The 16,380-nt window shown below is 41.5% G+C and overlaps 1 protein-coding gene across 4 annotated transcripts in view; it reads left to right on the top strand.

The window, feature by feature from the left end:
* Positions 1-694: 694 nt before the first annotated feature.
* Positions 695-16,380, top strand: part of ARHGEF6 (Rac/Cdc42 guanine nucleotide exchange factor 6) — a 116,880-nt gene continuing 101,194 nt past the window's right edge. For 2 of the 4 annotated variants that reach the window (XM_075999396.1, XM_012756353.3), the window contains exons 1-2: positions 695-1,354; positions 2,585-2,668. In XM_075999396.1, coding sequence (XP_075855511.1) covers positions 1,190-1,354; positions 2,585-2,668 — 249 coding nt within the window. In that variant the 5' untranslated portion in view covers positions 695-1,189. Of the gene's footprint in view, positions 1,355-2,584; positions 2,669-10,136; positions 10,533-16,380 lie in introns of those variants that run through there. The other 2 variants (XM_012756355.3, XM_012756357.2) reach the window with 2 other exon arrangements.

Below are 16,380 nucleotides of genomic sequence, written 5' to 3'. Positions count from 1 at the left end.
AAAGTTGGTTTTATCATAAACTTCCCAACAGTATGACTATTTCAATTGATTCTGAAAATGTTTGAGAATAATGAGGATCTCTTGTTATAGATGAGAGGGTTTTTTTTCAGAACAGTATTTTAAATGCAAAGTGTTTCTTGTTGGGGAGACATGAAACTTCCAGACTGTAGTGTATACAGAAGACAAGTGCTCTTTTGTACTCAAACGTTTTCTTTTCAAGTGTATTTTACCCGCTTATGTGACTGTATCTGAGCCTTTGCTAAGGGTACTGCAGCTGGATTGTGTAGTGGAACCAGGTCCAGAAAAAGAATTGCTAAAGAATGCAAGTAAACAGGATGTCAGATGTTATCCTTAGCCTATTTCCCTAAACATAGCTTTTTGGCTGCAAAGTAAAATGCCATTCTTCTAGCTTCTGCTTATACACAGTGATGGCTGACAGCAGGCACAATCTTCATTTGCTTGGAACGTTGTCACTACGCAATTCAACGTGTTTTGCAAGGAATGATCGTGACACATCATCTCTGTGAGATAGTATGAGGACATTCGGCCATTTCTTGGAAGAATTTTATCAGCGTAACCTTCTTTGAGCCCTGTCATGCCAGCACAGCGCCTGATGAGGCTCAGATCTGTCTGACCTAAGCGCCAGTTGGCATCTTCCTCCTAACAGAAGCCAGGTTTTCACTGGGGCTAGACTATTTATCGACAGCGTTTTCCCAGACTGGCCCATGAGTGTCTCATTTCCAAGGTCCCCTGAAGTGCTGGCTCCCCTCTGTTTTCCAAGAGCACTTGCTTCCTTCTCTCTCCCCACTCCCCAGCATCTTCCTCACTTTCTTCCCTTAGAACTTCTTGCACCATTTCAGTGTGTATGTATGTGTGTGTGTGTGTTCTTTTTTTTTTTTTATCCTAATGAATTTCTTTTTCAGGTTTTGAAAAAGAAAACCGGTGTTATCCAGTATTTTTACATTAATTCTTATCTGTTTCCATATCTTTGGGTGTGATCTTTGTGGTTTTAAAATTCCATATTTTGAGTGGGTTCCACTGTTGTCTAAGAAAAGTTGGTTTAAACCTTTGCTCTGCAAGCACCAGAAGAGAACTCAGAAAAAGGAAGACAACAGCAGATGCAATCACGGATGTGGCTTAGTTCTTGCAGCTGCCCCAGAGAGCTGTTCAGAGTGTACCGTCCTCAGTAATGAATCCCGAAGAGCGAATTGTGACATGGCTTATATCTTTGGGAGTTTTGGATTCTCCCAAAAAGATCATCGGTGATCCGGAGGAGTTTCTGAAGTCCTCGCTGAAAAATGGGGTAGTGCTGTGCAAACTGTTCAACAGACTTATGCCTGGCTCTGTGGAAAAGGTAAGGCAAATTCACAGTATCTTTGGGATTGCTTACCACCAGAGAGCAGCAATAATGTAACTCTTGCGATTTTTCTATTGCCCAGGTCATGGGAATCTCCTACATTAATATCTTTTGAAGAGTTAGACATTCTTACTGTTTTTTAGTTTGAAAAGTCAGAAAGTGAAATGTTATCGTTTAGTAATTGGCCCCCAAATATTAGTATAAGGAAAACTTGTTACACCTCTGGCAATAGGGGAAAAGAGAACACCCACATTGCAAGCTGGCTCTGTCATGGACATGCATGTTATACTCCCCATGTACTGAGGACATGTTTTGAACTTGGGGCACATATGAGTCCATGGAATAATAGAATGATTTATAATAAATCTTGATGGTGTTTTGTGACAGTTTGACTAAAATCAATGCAGATTTCATCTAAAATAATATCCATTAAAGAAGAGACTATTTAGCAACTAAAAGAAATAATTCAAAATGTCACATAAAGGTTGTAAAAACAATAGAAACCAGATATAAGTTTCGAATGCAACGTGTGTTCAAAGTGAAACTAACTTTACTCTCTTTAAAAAAAAAGTCCAAGATTTTAAATGTTGGAAACCCATGATCATAAGAATAGATAATTTCTAAAGTAGATACTTTAAGTAACCCTAAAGTTATAGTTTTACAGTTATTTTCTTAAAGTAATCATGGAATGTGACTGTGAGTATAGTTGTTTTGCCTTCTTGAACCAGTTTATATTTTTATTGAGCAAATAGATTTACTTGTAATTTCTTAAACTTGAGAAAGAGTGATAAAATGGTGATAAAATGTAGAGAAATGTGATCAAATGTACAAAACAGCCAAGGGGATATATAACTTTAATAAATTATCATGGGGAAAGGGGGAGGAAGATAATAGCTATTGGTTTTTTTTCTTGAAAGCAAGAACCAAGCTCAGAGACTGTGTTAGTCTCTCTAATTTGTTATCAGCACACTTGAGCAGAAGGCATAAGAAAAAGTTTGTAGGTAGACATGGCTTGGGTCTAAAGGTTTGGTGACAATTTGAAACAAAGACCGACCGTTTGGATTTTTGCATCACTTCCTTCAGTGGTTATTTCTCTTCCTGGATTGACAGCAATGTTGCCCCATGCTTTAAAAAAGCCCACTTTCTCTCATTATCAGCAAATGATGAATATGATTTGCTTGGCATAGGATGACAATCTCCAAGTGACATTTCACTGTGTTTCTCTAGTATTGCCTGGAGCCCCAAACTGAAGCTGACTGCATCAACAACATTAATGACTTCCTGAAAGGATGTGCAACCCTTCAAGTGGAGGTAAGCCTATCCGGGGTGCCTTCCTCGTTGTCATCATTTTTTTTCCTCTGCTAATCAGGATTGGTACCAAAATTACTGTATTTTCACTGTCATTGGCCACTAAATAAACATAGGTAGCATTTTATGGAAACTGGAATTCAGATTGGTGGTCCCCAGTAGTGGATTGCTAATCTGTCTTTTCCAGAAACCAGTTGCAAACAAAACAAAACAAAATCAAAACTCAAAATCGATTCCTTTTATATGCAGCATCCAAGCCCTGAAAACAGGCTTCAGGTGACAGAGCTTATGCAGATGTGCTTCCCTACTAAAGGGAACCAAAAGTGGGCCACACCGGCTGTTGCAGAGGGTCCAGAGGGTCATTGTAATCTCCCCCCACCCCCGAGCTGGGAAGAGAGGAAACGTCACTGTCAGTCTTTTTCATAACACTTTAGAACAGAGGTTTTGAAAAGCTGAGAGAACCTAGCTCTGAGGTAGAAATTATATATTAAATTATGTGGCATTATTTTTAAAACTATTTGTTTATTTATTTATTTTAGAGACAAGGTCTCCCTCTGTTGCCCAGGCTGGAGTGCAGTTGCTGGATCATAGTTCATTGCACTCTTGAACTCCTGGGCTCAGGCAATCCTCCCACCTCAGCCTCCTGAGTAGCTGGGACTATAAGTGTACAACACCACACCTGGCTTATTTTTAAAATTTTTTGTAGAGATGGATTCTCGCTATGTTGCCCAGGCTGGTCATGAACTTCTGACCTTAAGAGATCCTCCTGCCTTGGCCTCCCAAAGTGCTGGGATTACAGGCAGGAGCCACTGCACCGGGCTGCATTATTTTATATTATATGGATCCCTACCATATAATACAGGTATAGAACATGTTACTGAAAGAGTGGCAATACTTCCACCTATGTGTCAAGTTATTTAACTTCTCTGGGCCTCAGTGTTTTTATCTGTAAAATGGACACTGTAATAACTACCTCATGGGGTTGTTTTAAGAATTAAATAAGATAATACATAATAATTTAGAATTAAGAGCTCCAACCTTATAAGATCTATGAGATAACATACATGGAGTCCTCAACAAAGGCCAGGCTCAGAAGAATTGCTCTGTATTAGTAAATAAGCATTAATAGTGTTGTCTGTGGACAAGTAGTTGAGATTGGATTATGGACTGTGGTGCTAGACTTCTTGAAGTTCAAATCTCAGTTCTTTCTCACTAGTAGCTTTGTGACTTTGGGCATGTTACTTAACTACGCTTCTAGGCCTCAGTCTCCCCACCTATAATATGGGAATAATAGTGGCACCTATCTCATAGGATTGGTGTGAGATTTCAATGAATTCATACATGTAAAACCCCAAGAAGAGTACCTGGCATGTAGTAAGTATTTTCCACAGAGTAGCTATTATTATTATTATTGTTAGCAGTACTAGTAGCTTTGCCCCAGATAAACTTTGCTTCTTTCACAATTTTTCCTAAGGCTAGCCCTAGTATCACATTACACCTGTCTCAGAATATTTTATTCCAGTTTTCCCTATCACCCAATTTGAGTGTGCTCTGTCTCTGTCTCTGTTTCTCTCTCTCTCACTCTCTCTCTCTTTCTGTGTGTGGCTTTGCAGATAGGTGTGGCATGAGACCACTTCATATCCCTTATAGAATAATGTCTACTATGGCACAGATCCTGGTATTTTCTTTATTTTTCAAATAAAAACATGGTGAAGTTGCTAATGATTTCTGCAGTCTGAAGTTGCCAGAGGTATACTGAGCTTCTTTGCATTTCTAAGAATACTAGATGATACAGAAACACCTCCTGGGTCTGGCATTTTTGGCGAGGTTTTTGATAACTAGTGCTTACTCTTCTAAGCACCAATGCTTCAAACATTATTTTTTCTACTTTGGATAGAAACGTTTCTTAAAATTACATCATAATTTTCTGTCTTCCTTTTTAGACAGAGCCTCACTTTGTTGTCCAGGCTAGAGTGAGTGCCATGGCATCAGCCTAGCTCACAGCAACCTCAAACTCCTGGGCTCAAGTGATCCTACTGCCTCAGCCTCCTGAGTAGCTGGGACTACAGGCATGCACCACCATGCCCGGCTAATTTTTTCTATATATATTAGTTGGCCAATTAATTTCTTTCTATTTTTAGTAGATACGGGGTCTCGCTCTTGCTCAGGCTGGTTTTAAACTCCTGACCTCGGGCAATCCGCCCGCCTTGGCCTACCAGAGTGCTAGGATTATAGGCGTGAGCCACGACACCCCGGCCTTCTGTCTTCTTAAATAAAAGGCACTGGGAATATTTTTTTTATCTCTTTGTGATAATTCAGACTAGCCCAAACATTGTATGAACATTGTAATGAGGCAATATCTGGCATCGTGGTGAAGCACATACCTTCTCTAGTTTGATAGACCTATGTTAGCGTCCTGGCTTGGTCATTTACTGACTATGTGACTCTGGGAACAGTTACTTGACCTTTCTATGCTCCTGTTTTCTCATCTGTATAATGTAGACATTAATAATATCTACTCTATAGGATTGTTTCAAGGATTGGATGACAACACATCTAAGGCACTTAATATATCACTACACGTAAGACACGCACAATAGCGTTTTGCTGTCACATTATTACTAGGTAGTGCTGTTTGCATTGTTGTGTGGAAAATTCTACCTATAAGGTATATTTAGGAGCCACATGGAAGCACCCCTAGAACCCTGAGGAAAGTGTAATAACATTGATACATAAGGAATGAGAGACTAAAAGCTGAACTGGGGAGCACCAAGTAGCCAAGAAGACTGAGCATCCAGTCTCAAGCGTCCAGGTAGCTAGACCTAAACACAAATATTTGGAAATGCGATAGAGTAATCTCTCAGGGCAAAGTACCTAGCACAGTGCCTGGCATAAGACATGCCTAGCAGAATTTTTGCTGACTCTACAAAGCTGTAAATGTATGAAAAGCAAGAAGAGCAGGGCTTGCTTAACTATTGCCCAGAACACACTGTTATTTACATAAAGAACAAATGCCAGCTTGAAACGGTCAGCTTGGAAATGCAGAAAAATGGAGCCAGAGATGCAGCACAGCACTGATAAATTGAATATTGGGCTCTGGGGCATGGTGACCACATTAAAGAGCTGCCATCTTCTGGCCCTCTGGGTGGCCACTTGGCCTCTCCAAGTAACCTTCATTTTTGTGTTTTGTTTTTTTTTTTTTTTTTTGAGACAGAGTCTCGCTTTTTTGCCCAGGCTAGAGTGAGTGCCGTGGCGTCAGCCTGGCTCACAGCAACCTCAAACTCCTGGGCTCAGCGATCCTCCTGCCTCAGCCTCCCGAGTAGCTGGGACTACAGGCACGCACCACCATGCCTGGCTAATTTTTTGTATATATATTTTTAGTTGGTCAATTAATTTATTTCTATTTTTGGTAGAGATGGGGTCTCGCTCAGGCTGGTTTCAAACTCCTGACCTTGAGCAATCCGCCCGCCTCGGCCTCCCAAAGTGCTAGGATTACAGGCGTGAGCCACCACGCCCGGCCTCATTTTTGTGTTTTTATATGGCTATCATGTCTTAAGGTCTCTAGAGGATCACACAGCTAGTAACCAATCAGAGAAGAGTGCTGAGACACCTGAGGGACAAAGTGCTCTCTGAGGCATCTCCCCAACTTTGACAGTGTCCTTTGAAACACAAAAGTTTAAAAAATATTTTTGTCATTATTTACACCACAGGAGTCCAAATTGCATAAAGTTTTTAAAAATTTGATAAAGTCAAATTCATCTATTTTTTCTTTTGCTGTTTGTGCTTTTGGTATCATATTTAAGAAACTCTTGCCTAGTCAAATGTCATGAAGATTTACTCCTGTTTTCTTCTAAGAGTGTTATAGTTTTACTTCTTACATTAAGGTCTGTGATCCATGTAGAGTTATTTTTTGTATATTGTGGGATATAGGGATCTAGTTTATTTTTTTGCATGTATACATGCAGTTGTCTCAGCACCATTTGTTGAAAAGACTATTCTTTCCCCTACTGAATTGTTTAATGATTGTTTAATGTAGCTTTGTAGTAAGTTTTAAAATCAGAAGGTATGTGTACTCCAAATTTGTTGTTTATTTTCAAAATCATTTTAGCCATTCTGGATCCCTTGCATGTCCATATGTATATTTTTTTTCAATTCATTATATTGATTTCTTTTATTTATTTATTTTTCCTTTTTAAATTTCAAAATATTAAGGGGGGCACAATGTTTTTGGTTACATGGATCACTTTTGTAATGCTTGAGTCATAGCTATAGGTACGCCCATCACCCAAATAGTGTTCATTGTACCTATTAGGTAGGTTTTCGTCCTTCTTTCCATTTATTTAGGTTTTCTTTTTCTTTTCTTTCTTTCTTTCTTTTTTTTTTTTTTTTTTGAGATGGAGTCTCACTTTGTTGCCTGGGCTAGAGTGCTGTGGAGTCAGCCTAGCTCACAGCAACCTCAAACTCCTGGGCTCCAGCAATCCTCCTGCCTCAGCCTCCCGAGTAGCTGGGACTACAGGCATGTGCTACCATGCCCGGCTAATTTTTTGTATATATTTTTAGTTGGCCAATTAGTTTCTTTCTTTCTTTTTTTTTTTGGTAGAGACAGGGCCTTGCTCTTGCTCAGGCTGGTTTCCAACTCTTGACCTTGAGCGATCTGCCCGCCTTGGGCTCCCACAGTGCTAGGATTACAGGTGTGAGCCATCACGCCCCGGCCTCCAGTACAATATTGACTACAAGTGGTGAGAGCAGACATCATTGTCTTATTTCTGATCTTAAGGGGGAAGGCTTTCAGTCTTTTACCATTTTTTTAGAGACAGAGTGTTGCTCTGTTGCCCAGGCTGGAGTGCAGTGGTGCAAATAATAGCTCACTGCAGCCTCCAACTCCTGGTCTTGAGTGATCCTCCCACCTCAGCTTCCCAAAGCACTAGGATTACAGGTGTGAGCCACTGTGTCCAGCTCAGTCTTTCACCATTGAGTATGATATTAGCTGTGGGTTTTTGGTAATTGCCTTTAACAAGGTTGAGAAGGTTTCCTTATATTCTAGTTTGTTATTTTTTATTTGTTATCATGAAAAGGTGCTGGATTTTGTCAAATTCTTTTCCTGCATCTGTTAAGATGACTATTGGTTTTTGTCCTTTATTATGTTGAAAGTTGTATTATACTGACTGATTTTCATATATTAAATCAATCTTGGATTCCTGGGATGCACCCCAGTGGGTCATGTTGTATATGCACATAGATATTTGTGCACATCTGTGATTATTTTTGAAGCATCTTTCTTCATAGAAATGGAATTACTGTGTCAAATTTTGATAATGTCAAATTCCTCTACAAAAATGCTATACCAAGTTACACTCCCGCCAATAATGTATAGAATGTATCTTCTTCCTCATATCTCTGGCAACACTGGATATTATTTATCTTTACTGTTTGCTAAACTGGTGGATGAAAATGGTATTTCATTTATTGCTGTATTTTGTATTTCATGATTCCTAATGAATTTGGACACCCTTTTGTAGTTTATTTGTATATCTTTTTTTGTGAACAAAATATATCTTTCTTATTTTTTTACAGAGTGGAGAAGGCAGGGAAAATACTCAGGCCTCAAGTGAAAACTTTCCAGAACATATAGGAAAATCCTCATGTCTAGGTAGAGTGTCACTAATGTGACCAGGAAATCCCTTGACAACAAAAGTTATAGCAATGGTAGTTTTATTTTTGTGTTGCCTTTGAAGTTGATGGAAGTCAGGGGTGCATACAGTTTTTCTGATCAGTCAAGAATGGCCTTGGTGGTACCTCTAAGACTGTGTTGACCTGGCTACAGCCACATGACCAATTGGTCTGTGAAAGCTCTAGCCCTGTGATTTTCCTTCAGTCAGGCCTTTCCCCTGGCTCAGCCCCAGCAGGTACTCAGGCTTCATCCTCTGCCAACATTATTACCAACTCATTGCCAGGAACACACTGCCACCTCCTATTCAGCTCCTGGGCCAAGTTTATTTTTTTTTATTTTCTACCTGGGACAAGTTTGCTTTGTAAAAAGATATTTTATTCTTGAAGGATTTCATTGAATGTGTATGAAGTTCAGTTAGTACTTCTTTCACTTTCTTTCTCCCTCCCTCCCTCCTTCTCTTCCTCCTCTTTCTTCCTCTCTCTCCTTCTCTCTTTCTTTCTTTCCAGTACCAGCTGGTAGCAGTATGGTTTTTTCCTCTGCCCCCACCCCCTCATTCCCTCCTGTCTCCCTGAGTCACTCCATCTGCCTTGTCACTGGAACAGCATGGGTGCTCTCCCCAAAGTGAGGCCTGTGGGATAGACGATTTGCCATTTCCCAGGGGCTGCTCTGCAGGGAACAAGTTCTGGAAGTAAGACAGCTCTACTAATGATCAGGAGTCAAGGCTGAATCTTGGAGAGCAGCACCTCCCTGGAGGACTTAGACACAAGGCCAGCAGCTGTAATGGGTATCAGCAGACCTTCCTTAGAGCCCTGACCCTGCTACCCAAGGGTTGTAATGGTTGTAATATCTGTTTTTAACTGGCCCATTTTCATCAGTTTCCGCTGGACAAACCTTTGCATATTTAACTGCTCAATTTGAGCTAGTGGGAAAACCAAAGAGGATCTTGACAAGTTCTTTTTTTTCCTGTTGAGCAAATCTGACACACCTAATGGAATTTCCAAGAGTCACATTAAATGTCACCCACAATTATGGCCATCCTGATCTTTTACTGACTGCATTGTATTTCTGCAAAAATAAGACTTCGAGTAAGGTTGTACATATTTCTCATTGATCATTCCCTCCCAAAGAGATTATTTGATTTGGGGACTCTTATCAGAGAGCCTAGGAAGGACATCCAGGATAGTCTGAGGAAGAGAGGTATGTGAAGGGCCGCAAAAGAGGCTTCTCTGCCTGAGTGTCTCAGCGGCTCACCATAGAGCTTCTGGGTTCTGAGTTGCATCTGGGGATGAGGGAGGAGGCGGGCCACCAGGAAGGGCTAACTCTGAGTCTAGGATTCCCGCCCGAGGCTTTGGCAGTGACCCGCGCAGGCCAGGAGCCGGTAGCGCTGGGCTGGGGGCTGAAGCAAGCAGCAGCAGCATGCGCAGTGTGGCCGCCGCCACTACACCGCGTCTTTTGCTGCTGCCACGGCTACCCGGGCTGCTGTTGTTGCTGCTGCTGCTGCTGCTCTGCCCTGCGCCGCTGTCACTTCCAGTTCCTACTTCTGCGATCCAGGTCCGGGTCACTGCTTCCCTGCCGCTGGCCCAGTCCCTCTAAGGCCGCTCTCCCTCTGGGGCTCTGGCTCCGGGCAGGAGGGGGCAAGCGCGGGCAGCTGAGTGGGGTCCGGAGGAGCCTGTCCGGCTGGCTCCCCAGGCAGCTGCTCCCCTCCCGCTGCAGTCCGGCGCGCCCTCGCCCGGCTCGCAGCCAGCGCGCCCAGCGAGGCTCGCCTCCCGCACCCCCCATTCGGCCCCGCGATCCTCCACCCGCCGAGCGGCGCAGCTCTGGCAGCAAGAACTTGAGGGCAAGAATCTGACTTCCCTTTAGATTAAAAAACAATCCCTGGGCTGGAGAGGTTGCGTGCGCCACACAGAGTTTGGAGACGGGCGCCCCCTCCTCGCCCGCGTCCAGGCGCAAAGTTGCAGCCGCCCCTCCCCGCTGGGGCGAGCCGAGCCCAGCTCTCCAGTTTCGCCCTGGTGGCGGCCGCGCTCAGGGCAGGGTCCCAGCTCCGGCTGGGTTGAACGGTTCCCGCAGCCTTGGCACAGGCTTGCCCGCCGCTCGTTGGCCCCGTGACTCGGGAGGGCGAGCTGCTTCCAGGAGGTGGCGGCGGCGCGGCTGGAGTGAGAGAGCAGCTGGAGGACAGGCGGGCAGCGGCCGAGCCAGGTGACCTGCCTGGGGGCAAGGGGTCAGGGGAAGGGGAGCACTCGAGGGCCTGAGGGTGGGTTCCGAAGGACCTCCATGAGAGAGGAGCCGCCCTTCCTCCTCACTGCTGGGGATAGCAGCCCCAGCCGCGGGGTCCATTCTCTGCCAGGGCCTCGCTGTGCGCTGAGATCCAGGGTGCAGGGAGAGGGGTGCGGGGGCTGAGGGCGCAGATCGAGGACGCGCCAAACTTAGGGGCTAGTTGTCCAGCTCTGGCCGAAGGTTTGCATCAGACTGATTCTTTCCCCCGGAACCAGAGCAGGAGTCAACAGTAGTATTTTTGATACTCATTTGATGCCCTCCCAACCCTGGGCATCCGTACATTTGGGGATGTTTTCTGCGTTGAGTACATAGGTCTGTCGCAGGAATGGTTTGTGGATGGGAAAGACCTGTCTGTACTCTACAAGGTGTTTCCAAGTGCCCGTTGTTAATTTCAAGTTTTCATTTTCCAGTCATTTAGGAACCCAACAGGTATTTGAGCTATTTCGTTTCTTAGATCTAGACTGGAGAGCCCTCAAGTTTGTCTCCGTTCCCTCAAAGGTCTTATATTTTCATTTTTGGTTTCTTATTGTTTTTTGATATTGGGGTGACCGACACAATTTTTCCCCCTTTAATGTGCAGTGGGAGTAAAACTACAGTAAAGGAATATATTTTTCTATGCAACTATGTATATTTTTGTCAATAAAAGCTTCACATAAACCAAAAATCTTTACAGAGTAGGATAAATTTCAGCTGATGTACTGTAAAATATTAATAATTTTTAAGGCAGGATTTGAAGTTCCATACTGTTTTTTAAACTTATATTTGCCTGGAAACCCCATAGTTTGTCCTTGAACTTCCTATCTTAATTTTGACATTGACCATGGTAAGAGGATCTCTGATGACATCATTTGCTCCAGCCACAATTCTGGTGTTCTGTAACTGAGAGCACCTCTCTCCAAAATGTGAGGCCTGGGCCTGCCCTTGTACTTCAGCTGAGGCATTTCCAAGGATTTCTCTTCAGAAAAGTATTATGCTACATGCCAGACAGTGCTGCAGTCCCTTCTTACATAAGCCAGCTTCAGGCCGGTGTAGGCTCTGGGTGTGCTTGGAGCAGTTAAAACAAGGGAGTGTTTTGTCTCAGTCTGGGGAGATGATTGGGGTTTTGAACAAAGTAAATTTCCAGCTAGTAATATCATCTTGCATTTCTTTGGTGCTTAATTTTTTGGAATGCCTTCTACTTAATCTTATCTGAAACTCACCATGCCCTTTTAAAAGATGTAGGAGAGACGGCATTACTTTCATTTGACAGAGAAACAAAAGTTTAGTTAACCAAAGTCATACAGCTTACCAGTGGTAGGATCGAAACTCTAACCTGGATCTCTTGCTTTCAACTTGGGTTTTGTTTTGTTTGTGTGTTTTTACTAAAACGTGACATTTTATACAAAAAATGTTTAATTCGGCACATTTTATGGATGGTATGTTTTCCATGCTATTGATTTTTTCTATTCTTTTTGCCAACTCACATCTTGGCATGTGTGCTTTGGCTCACGAATGGCTGGCACTGTTCTTAGAGGTGAGGGCAGGAGTGACATTTTCTAAAGGAGGGTCTGTGGTTTGTATTTACCTATAGCTCATTGCCTCCTCTCCATTCACATTCAGGGCTAGTGAGCGGCCTGGGCCCAGAAATTTCTGATATTCATTTGACATCATTAGTTCGAGTATAGTATTACTTTGGTCTTTACAAAGAAACTCATTCAGGAGAAGAAATTGGAGAGTGTGAGTTTTGTTCCTTTGCAGCAATTGGTTCATTACTGTGCTTAGGAACTTAGATGCAAAGGAGGAAAAGGAGTTGAGTATCTACCATTTCTCAAGCACCTACTATGTTCCAGGTACTAGGCTAAGTGCTTTAAGTGTATTATCATTTTCAATCCTCAGAATAATCCTAAAAGGTAGGTGACATTGTACTCACTATACTATGGTGGAAAGTGAGGTTTGGAGATAATCCAAACACTTCACACTGCCAGTGCAAAGCAGAGCCAGAACGTAATCACTGATGAACTTTATTCTAGAACTCATTCCCTTTTTCCTGAGCCAGGCTGTTGCCCCCAAGGAACTATTGATAAATACAAGAACACCTAAACCTTTGGTTTTCCGACATGGCTGTACATTAGAGTCACCTGGGGTGCCTTTAAAAAATACAAATATTGGGGTCCCATAACCCAGAGATTCTGGGTTAATTGGTCTGCAATGAGGACTAGGCATTGGTATTTCTCTTTTTAAAAAAATGTTTAAGTGAACTTTATATTGAAGTATAACATACATTCAGGAAATTGCACAAATCCTAAGTATATTCTTTGGTGAATTTGTACAAACTGAACACACCCATATGATCAGCACCCTGAATAAAAAACAACAGTAAAAAAGCTACCCTACACTCCTTCCTAGTCACTACCCTTCATTAAGAGGAACCATTACTCTGACTTCTAAAATAATAGATTCATTTTTTTCTATTTTGGTACTTTCTATAAGTGGAATCATACACTATGTACTCATCTGTATAAGGTTTCTCTCACTCGGCTTACTATTAGTGCAGGTCATCCATGTTTTTGCAGGTACTAGTGGTTTGCTCTTTTTTATTGCTGTGTAGTATTTCATTGTATGGATGTACCATATTTTGTTTTTCTATTTACTTGCTTTCTATTTACTTGTTTCCAGTTTTTGGTTGCTATGAACAATGCTGCTATGACTATCCTTCTGAATGTCTTCTGGAGAACATACCTGCATATTTCTGTTGGGTTTATATATAGCAGGGGAACTACTAGGTCATAAGATGTGTACATGTTCAGCTTTAGCAGGTACTGCCCAACAGTCTTCCAAGGTGGCCAAGCCTTGTGATTATGTTTTTTGGAAAGCTTTGCAAGTGTTCTGATGTGTATCCAGAGTCAAGAACCATTTCCCTGCTTTATCCAGAGTTCAGCAATCCAGTGACCTCAAGTGTCTGCCACCAGTCTGAGAACTATAAAGAAGGAGATACTGGCCTCCTTCTCAGCTTCGAATCTTCTAGACTTCTCTGCTGAACTGAGCAGCTTGCGTCCATTTTCCCATAATCCCTTGTGTCGAGCTACCTTGACACTGCTCTTCCACTCTTGCTATGGTTTATCTGTGAACACATCTGCTAGTTTTGGAACTTCTCAAAGGCAGGAACCATAGCCTGATCATTCTTATAAACCTAGCACCCAGTATAGAACATGGCACATAGCAGGTGCTCATAAATGTTTGTTAGATCAATGACTGATAGAATGACTGAGTGGTCAGAGAAGATCTGGGCTGCAAAAGAGATGTCCCATCTTTGCACAAAGACTTGTACACTTTACTCATAGGACACTGCCTCAGGCCATCACTCAGAGGCTAATTGCTTTTACTTACCTAAGCATGTTAGCACTATGGGTAATCTGGTTGTTCACCCCAAAACTGATTAGAAATAGCAAATTAAATGAGATGAGGTAAGGTATGTTGAAGCTCTTTGTAAACTGGAAAATAGCATTAAATAGAATGTCATGATAAAGGGAAAAGAGGGGCTACTGTAGATTAGATACACTGGCAGTGGCAGAAAGTCTACATGCCCATGTATAGCATAAAATCATAGCATGTCAGCAAAAGACACAGAAAAACTGTAAAAAGTACATCCCCAAACACCTAACTATCTGGAGACTTTGGGTGTGGGATCAGGCATCCTAACACATGCTGTGTGCTCTAATGACTGGAATTTGTTCTTTTTTCTGCCTTGGTCTGGGTTTGATTCCTGGTCAGGGAGACCTTTTTTTTTTTTCTTGAGAAGTAGTATAGTAGTGCAGGGGCTAAGAGCTTGAGCTTTGGACTTGGACTGACCTGGGTTGGCCATTTATTAGGTATATGCAACCTCCTAGGGTTAAATGAGAGAAAGCAAGTAAAGCACTTAGCACAGGGCCTGGCACTGAGTAAACTCTCAATAAAAGCTAGTTCCTAATTGAAATTTTAATATATCCCAGCAGATCAGTTTTCATAAATAACACTGCATTATCAAAAAATTCACTTAGTTCAGTTGTGTTAAGCTGCTTTTGTTTAAGGGGTGAGTCATTGGTTTTTAGAAAGATTTCCTCTTGAAATCTTAACATTAAAAAAATCAGATGCAGGGAAAAAGTAAACTGAACTCTCCAACGGTTCTGAGGTTTTACACCTGTAACATTGTGAATTTAGACAGGGATAAAACCTGAAATGGGAAAAAAATCTAGCCACCTTATCTCTCATTTCTATGCTCTATTTGGCAGAGACGACTTGTTTTTGGAAAACTGTTTTAAAAAATAAAAGTGAAAGGTAAAATCCCCACATATGTCCTAATACTTAACTTGTTTCTTTGGAAGGCAAAATAAAGTTGAATATTTCTGGGCATTTTAGAGGAATGGTGATAGCAGGCTTGTCCTGTGTTCTCAAGGCTTAACAGCAGAAACTAATCCTTTCAATATTATTAGCATCTTTCGCTTACTAATTGAAGTGCTTTTTTTCCTGAACTTGAAATTCTCAGTGCCTCTCATCATAGAGAATAATTTGAATTTAGATAGAGTGTATTGAAATGTATTTAAAATTATTTATATATCATGTTTAATTTTTAAATATTTTATTTGGAAGGCAACATAAAGTCAGTTTAAATTTCAGGGATATTGTAGCCCAATGATATCCACGGAAAAGAAACTAGAATTTTTAATTATAGTTTCAGACAATATACATGCAATCTTAAGAGTTTTAGGAACTGGTTGTAAGAGTTCTTTTTTTTGAGACAGAGTCTCGCTTTGTTGCCCAGGCTAGAGTGAGTGCCATGGCATCAGCCTAGCTCACAGCAACCTCAAACTCCTGGGCTCAAGTGATCCTGCTGCCTCGGCCTCCCTAGTAGCTGGGACTACAGGCATGCACCACCATGCCAGACTAATTTTTTCTATATATATTAGTTGGCCAATTAATTTCTTTTTATTTATAAGTAGAGACGGGGTCTCACTCTTGCTCAGGCTGGTTTCGAACTCCTGACCTTGAGCAATCCGCCCACTCGGCCTCCCAGAGTGCTAGGATTACAGGCGTGAGCCACCTGCCCAGCCTTAAGAGTTCTTATTCTTTCTCCAACTTATTGTCTTACTGTTGTTCTCAACGCTTAGCATGGCCAATTTTCAACTCTGAAAAAAATTTGTATATGATTTCCTTTATAACAGCCCAGGACTAGAAATATGTTTGGGGATTCAGTTATAAAGAGGAACTGGAGAAGATAAAGCAACTGAATTTTTCAGAGACGATGAATTATTCAATTGTTAACCACAGTAACTTTTTGAGCTACCATTTTGTGTTCTAATAATAGAAACGGTTTGGACGGATTCCTCTGGGTAATGAAAAATCAGGAAATCTTTTCATTCTTTTTTAAGTCTATGCATAAACTAGAAGAATGTGAGAAAAGCTTATTTTCAGTTTTTCATATTTACCTGGATGAAATAGTTTAATTTTTGTGTCTTTTAAAGCAGACATATTTATTTTATAATTAAAGTAGTTTGAAAATTTAAAATACACCCCAGAGCAAGATGCTTGTTGTTTTAGTTAAATTAAGCAATTCAATGAATGGTTTTTTATTTTGAATGATGATTGACAAAAACATTCTCCCTTACGCTCAGGAAATAAGCGATAAACCTAATAAACTGGGCATAGCTGAGGGGGAAAGTCAAAATCAATGGCCACTATTAAAAAAAACATAGTATGTAATATCTAAAAAGGAAAAACATTTTTTCTGAATTGGGTTGAATGTACCAAATACATA

The sequence above is a fragment of the Microcebus murinus genome, chromosome X, assembly GCF_040939455.1.
Source record: "Microcebus murinus isolate Inina chromosome X, M.murinus_Inina_mat1.0, whole genome shotgun sequence".
In the NCBI taxonomy this organism is placed as follows: Eukaryota; Metazoa; Chordata; class Mammalia; order Primates; family Cheirogaleidae; genus Microcebus; species Microcebus murinus.
This window is presented reverse-complemented; position numbering and strand designations above follow the sequence as displayed.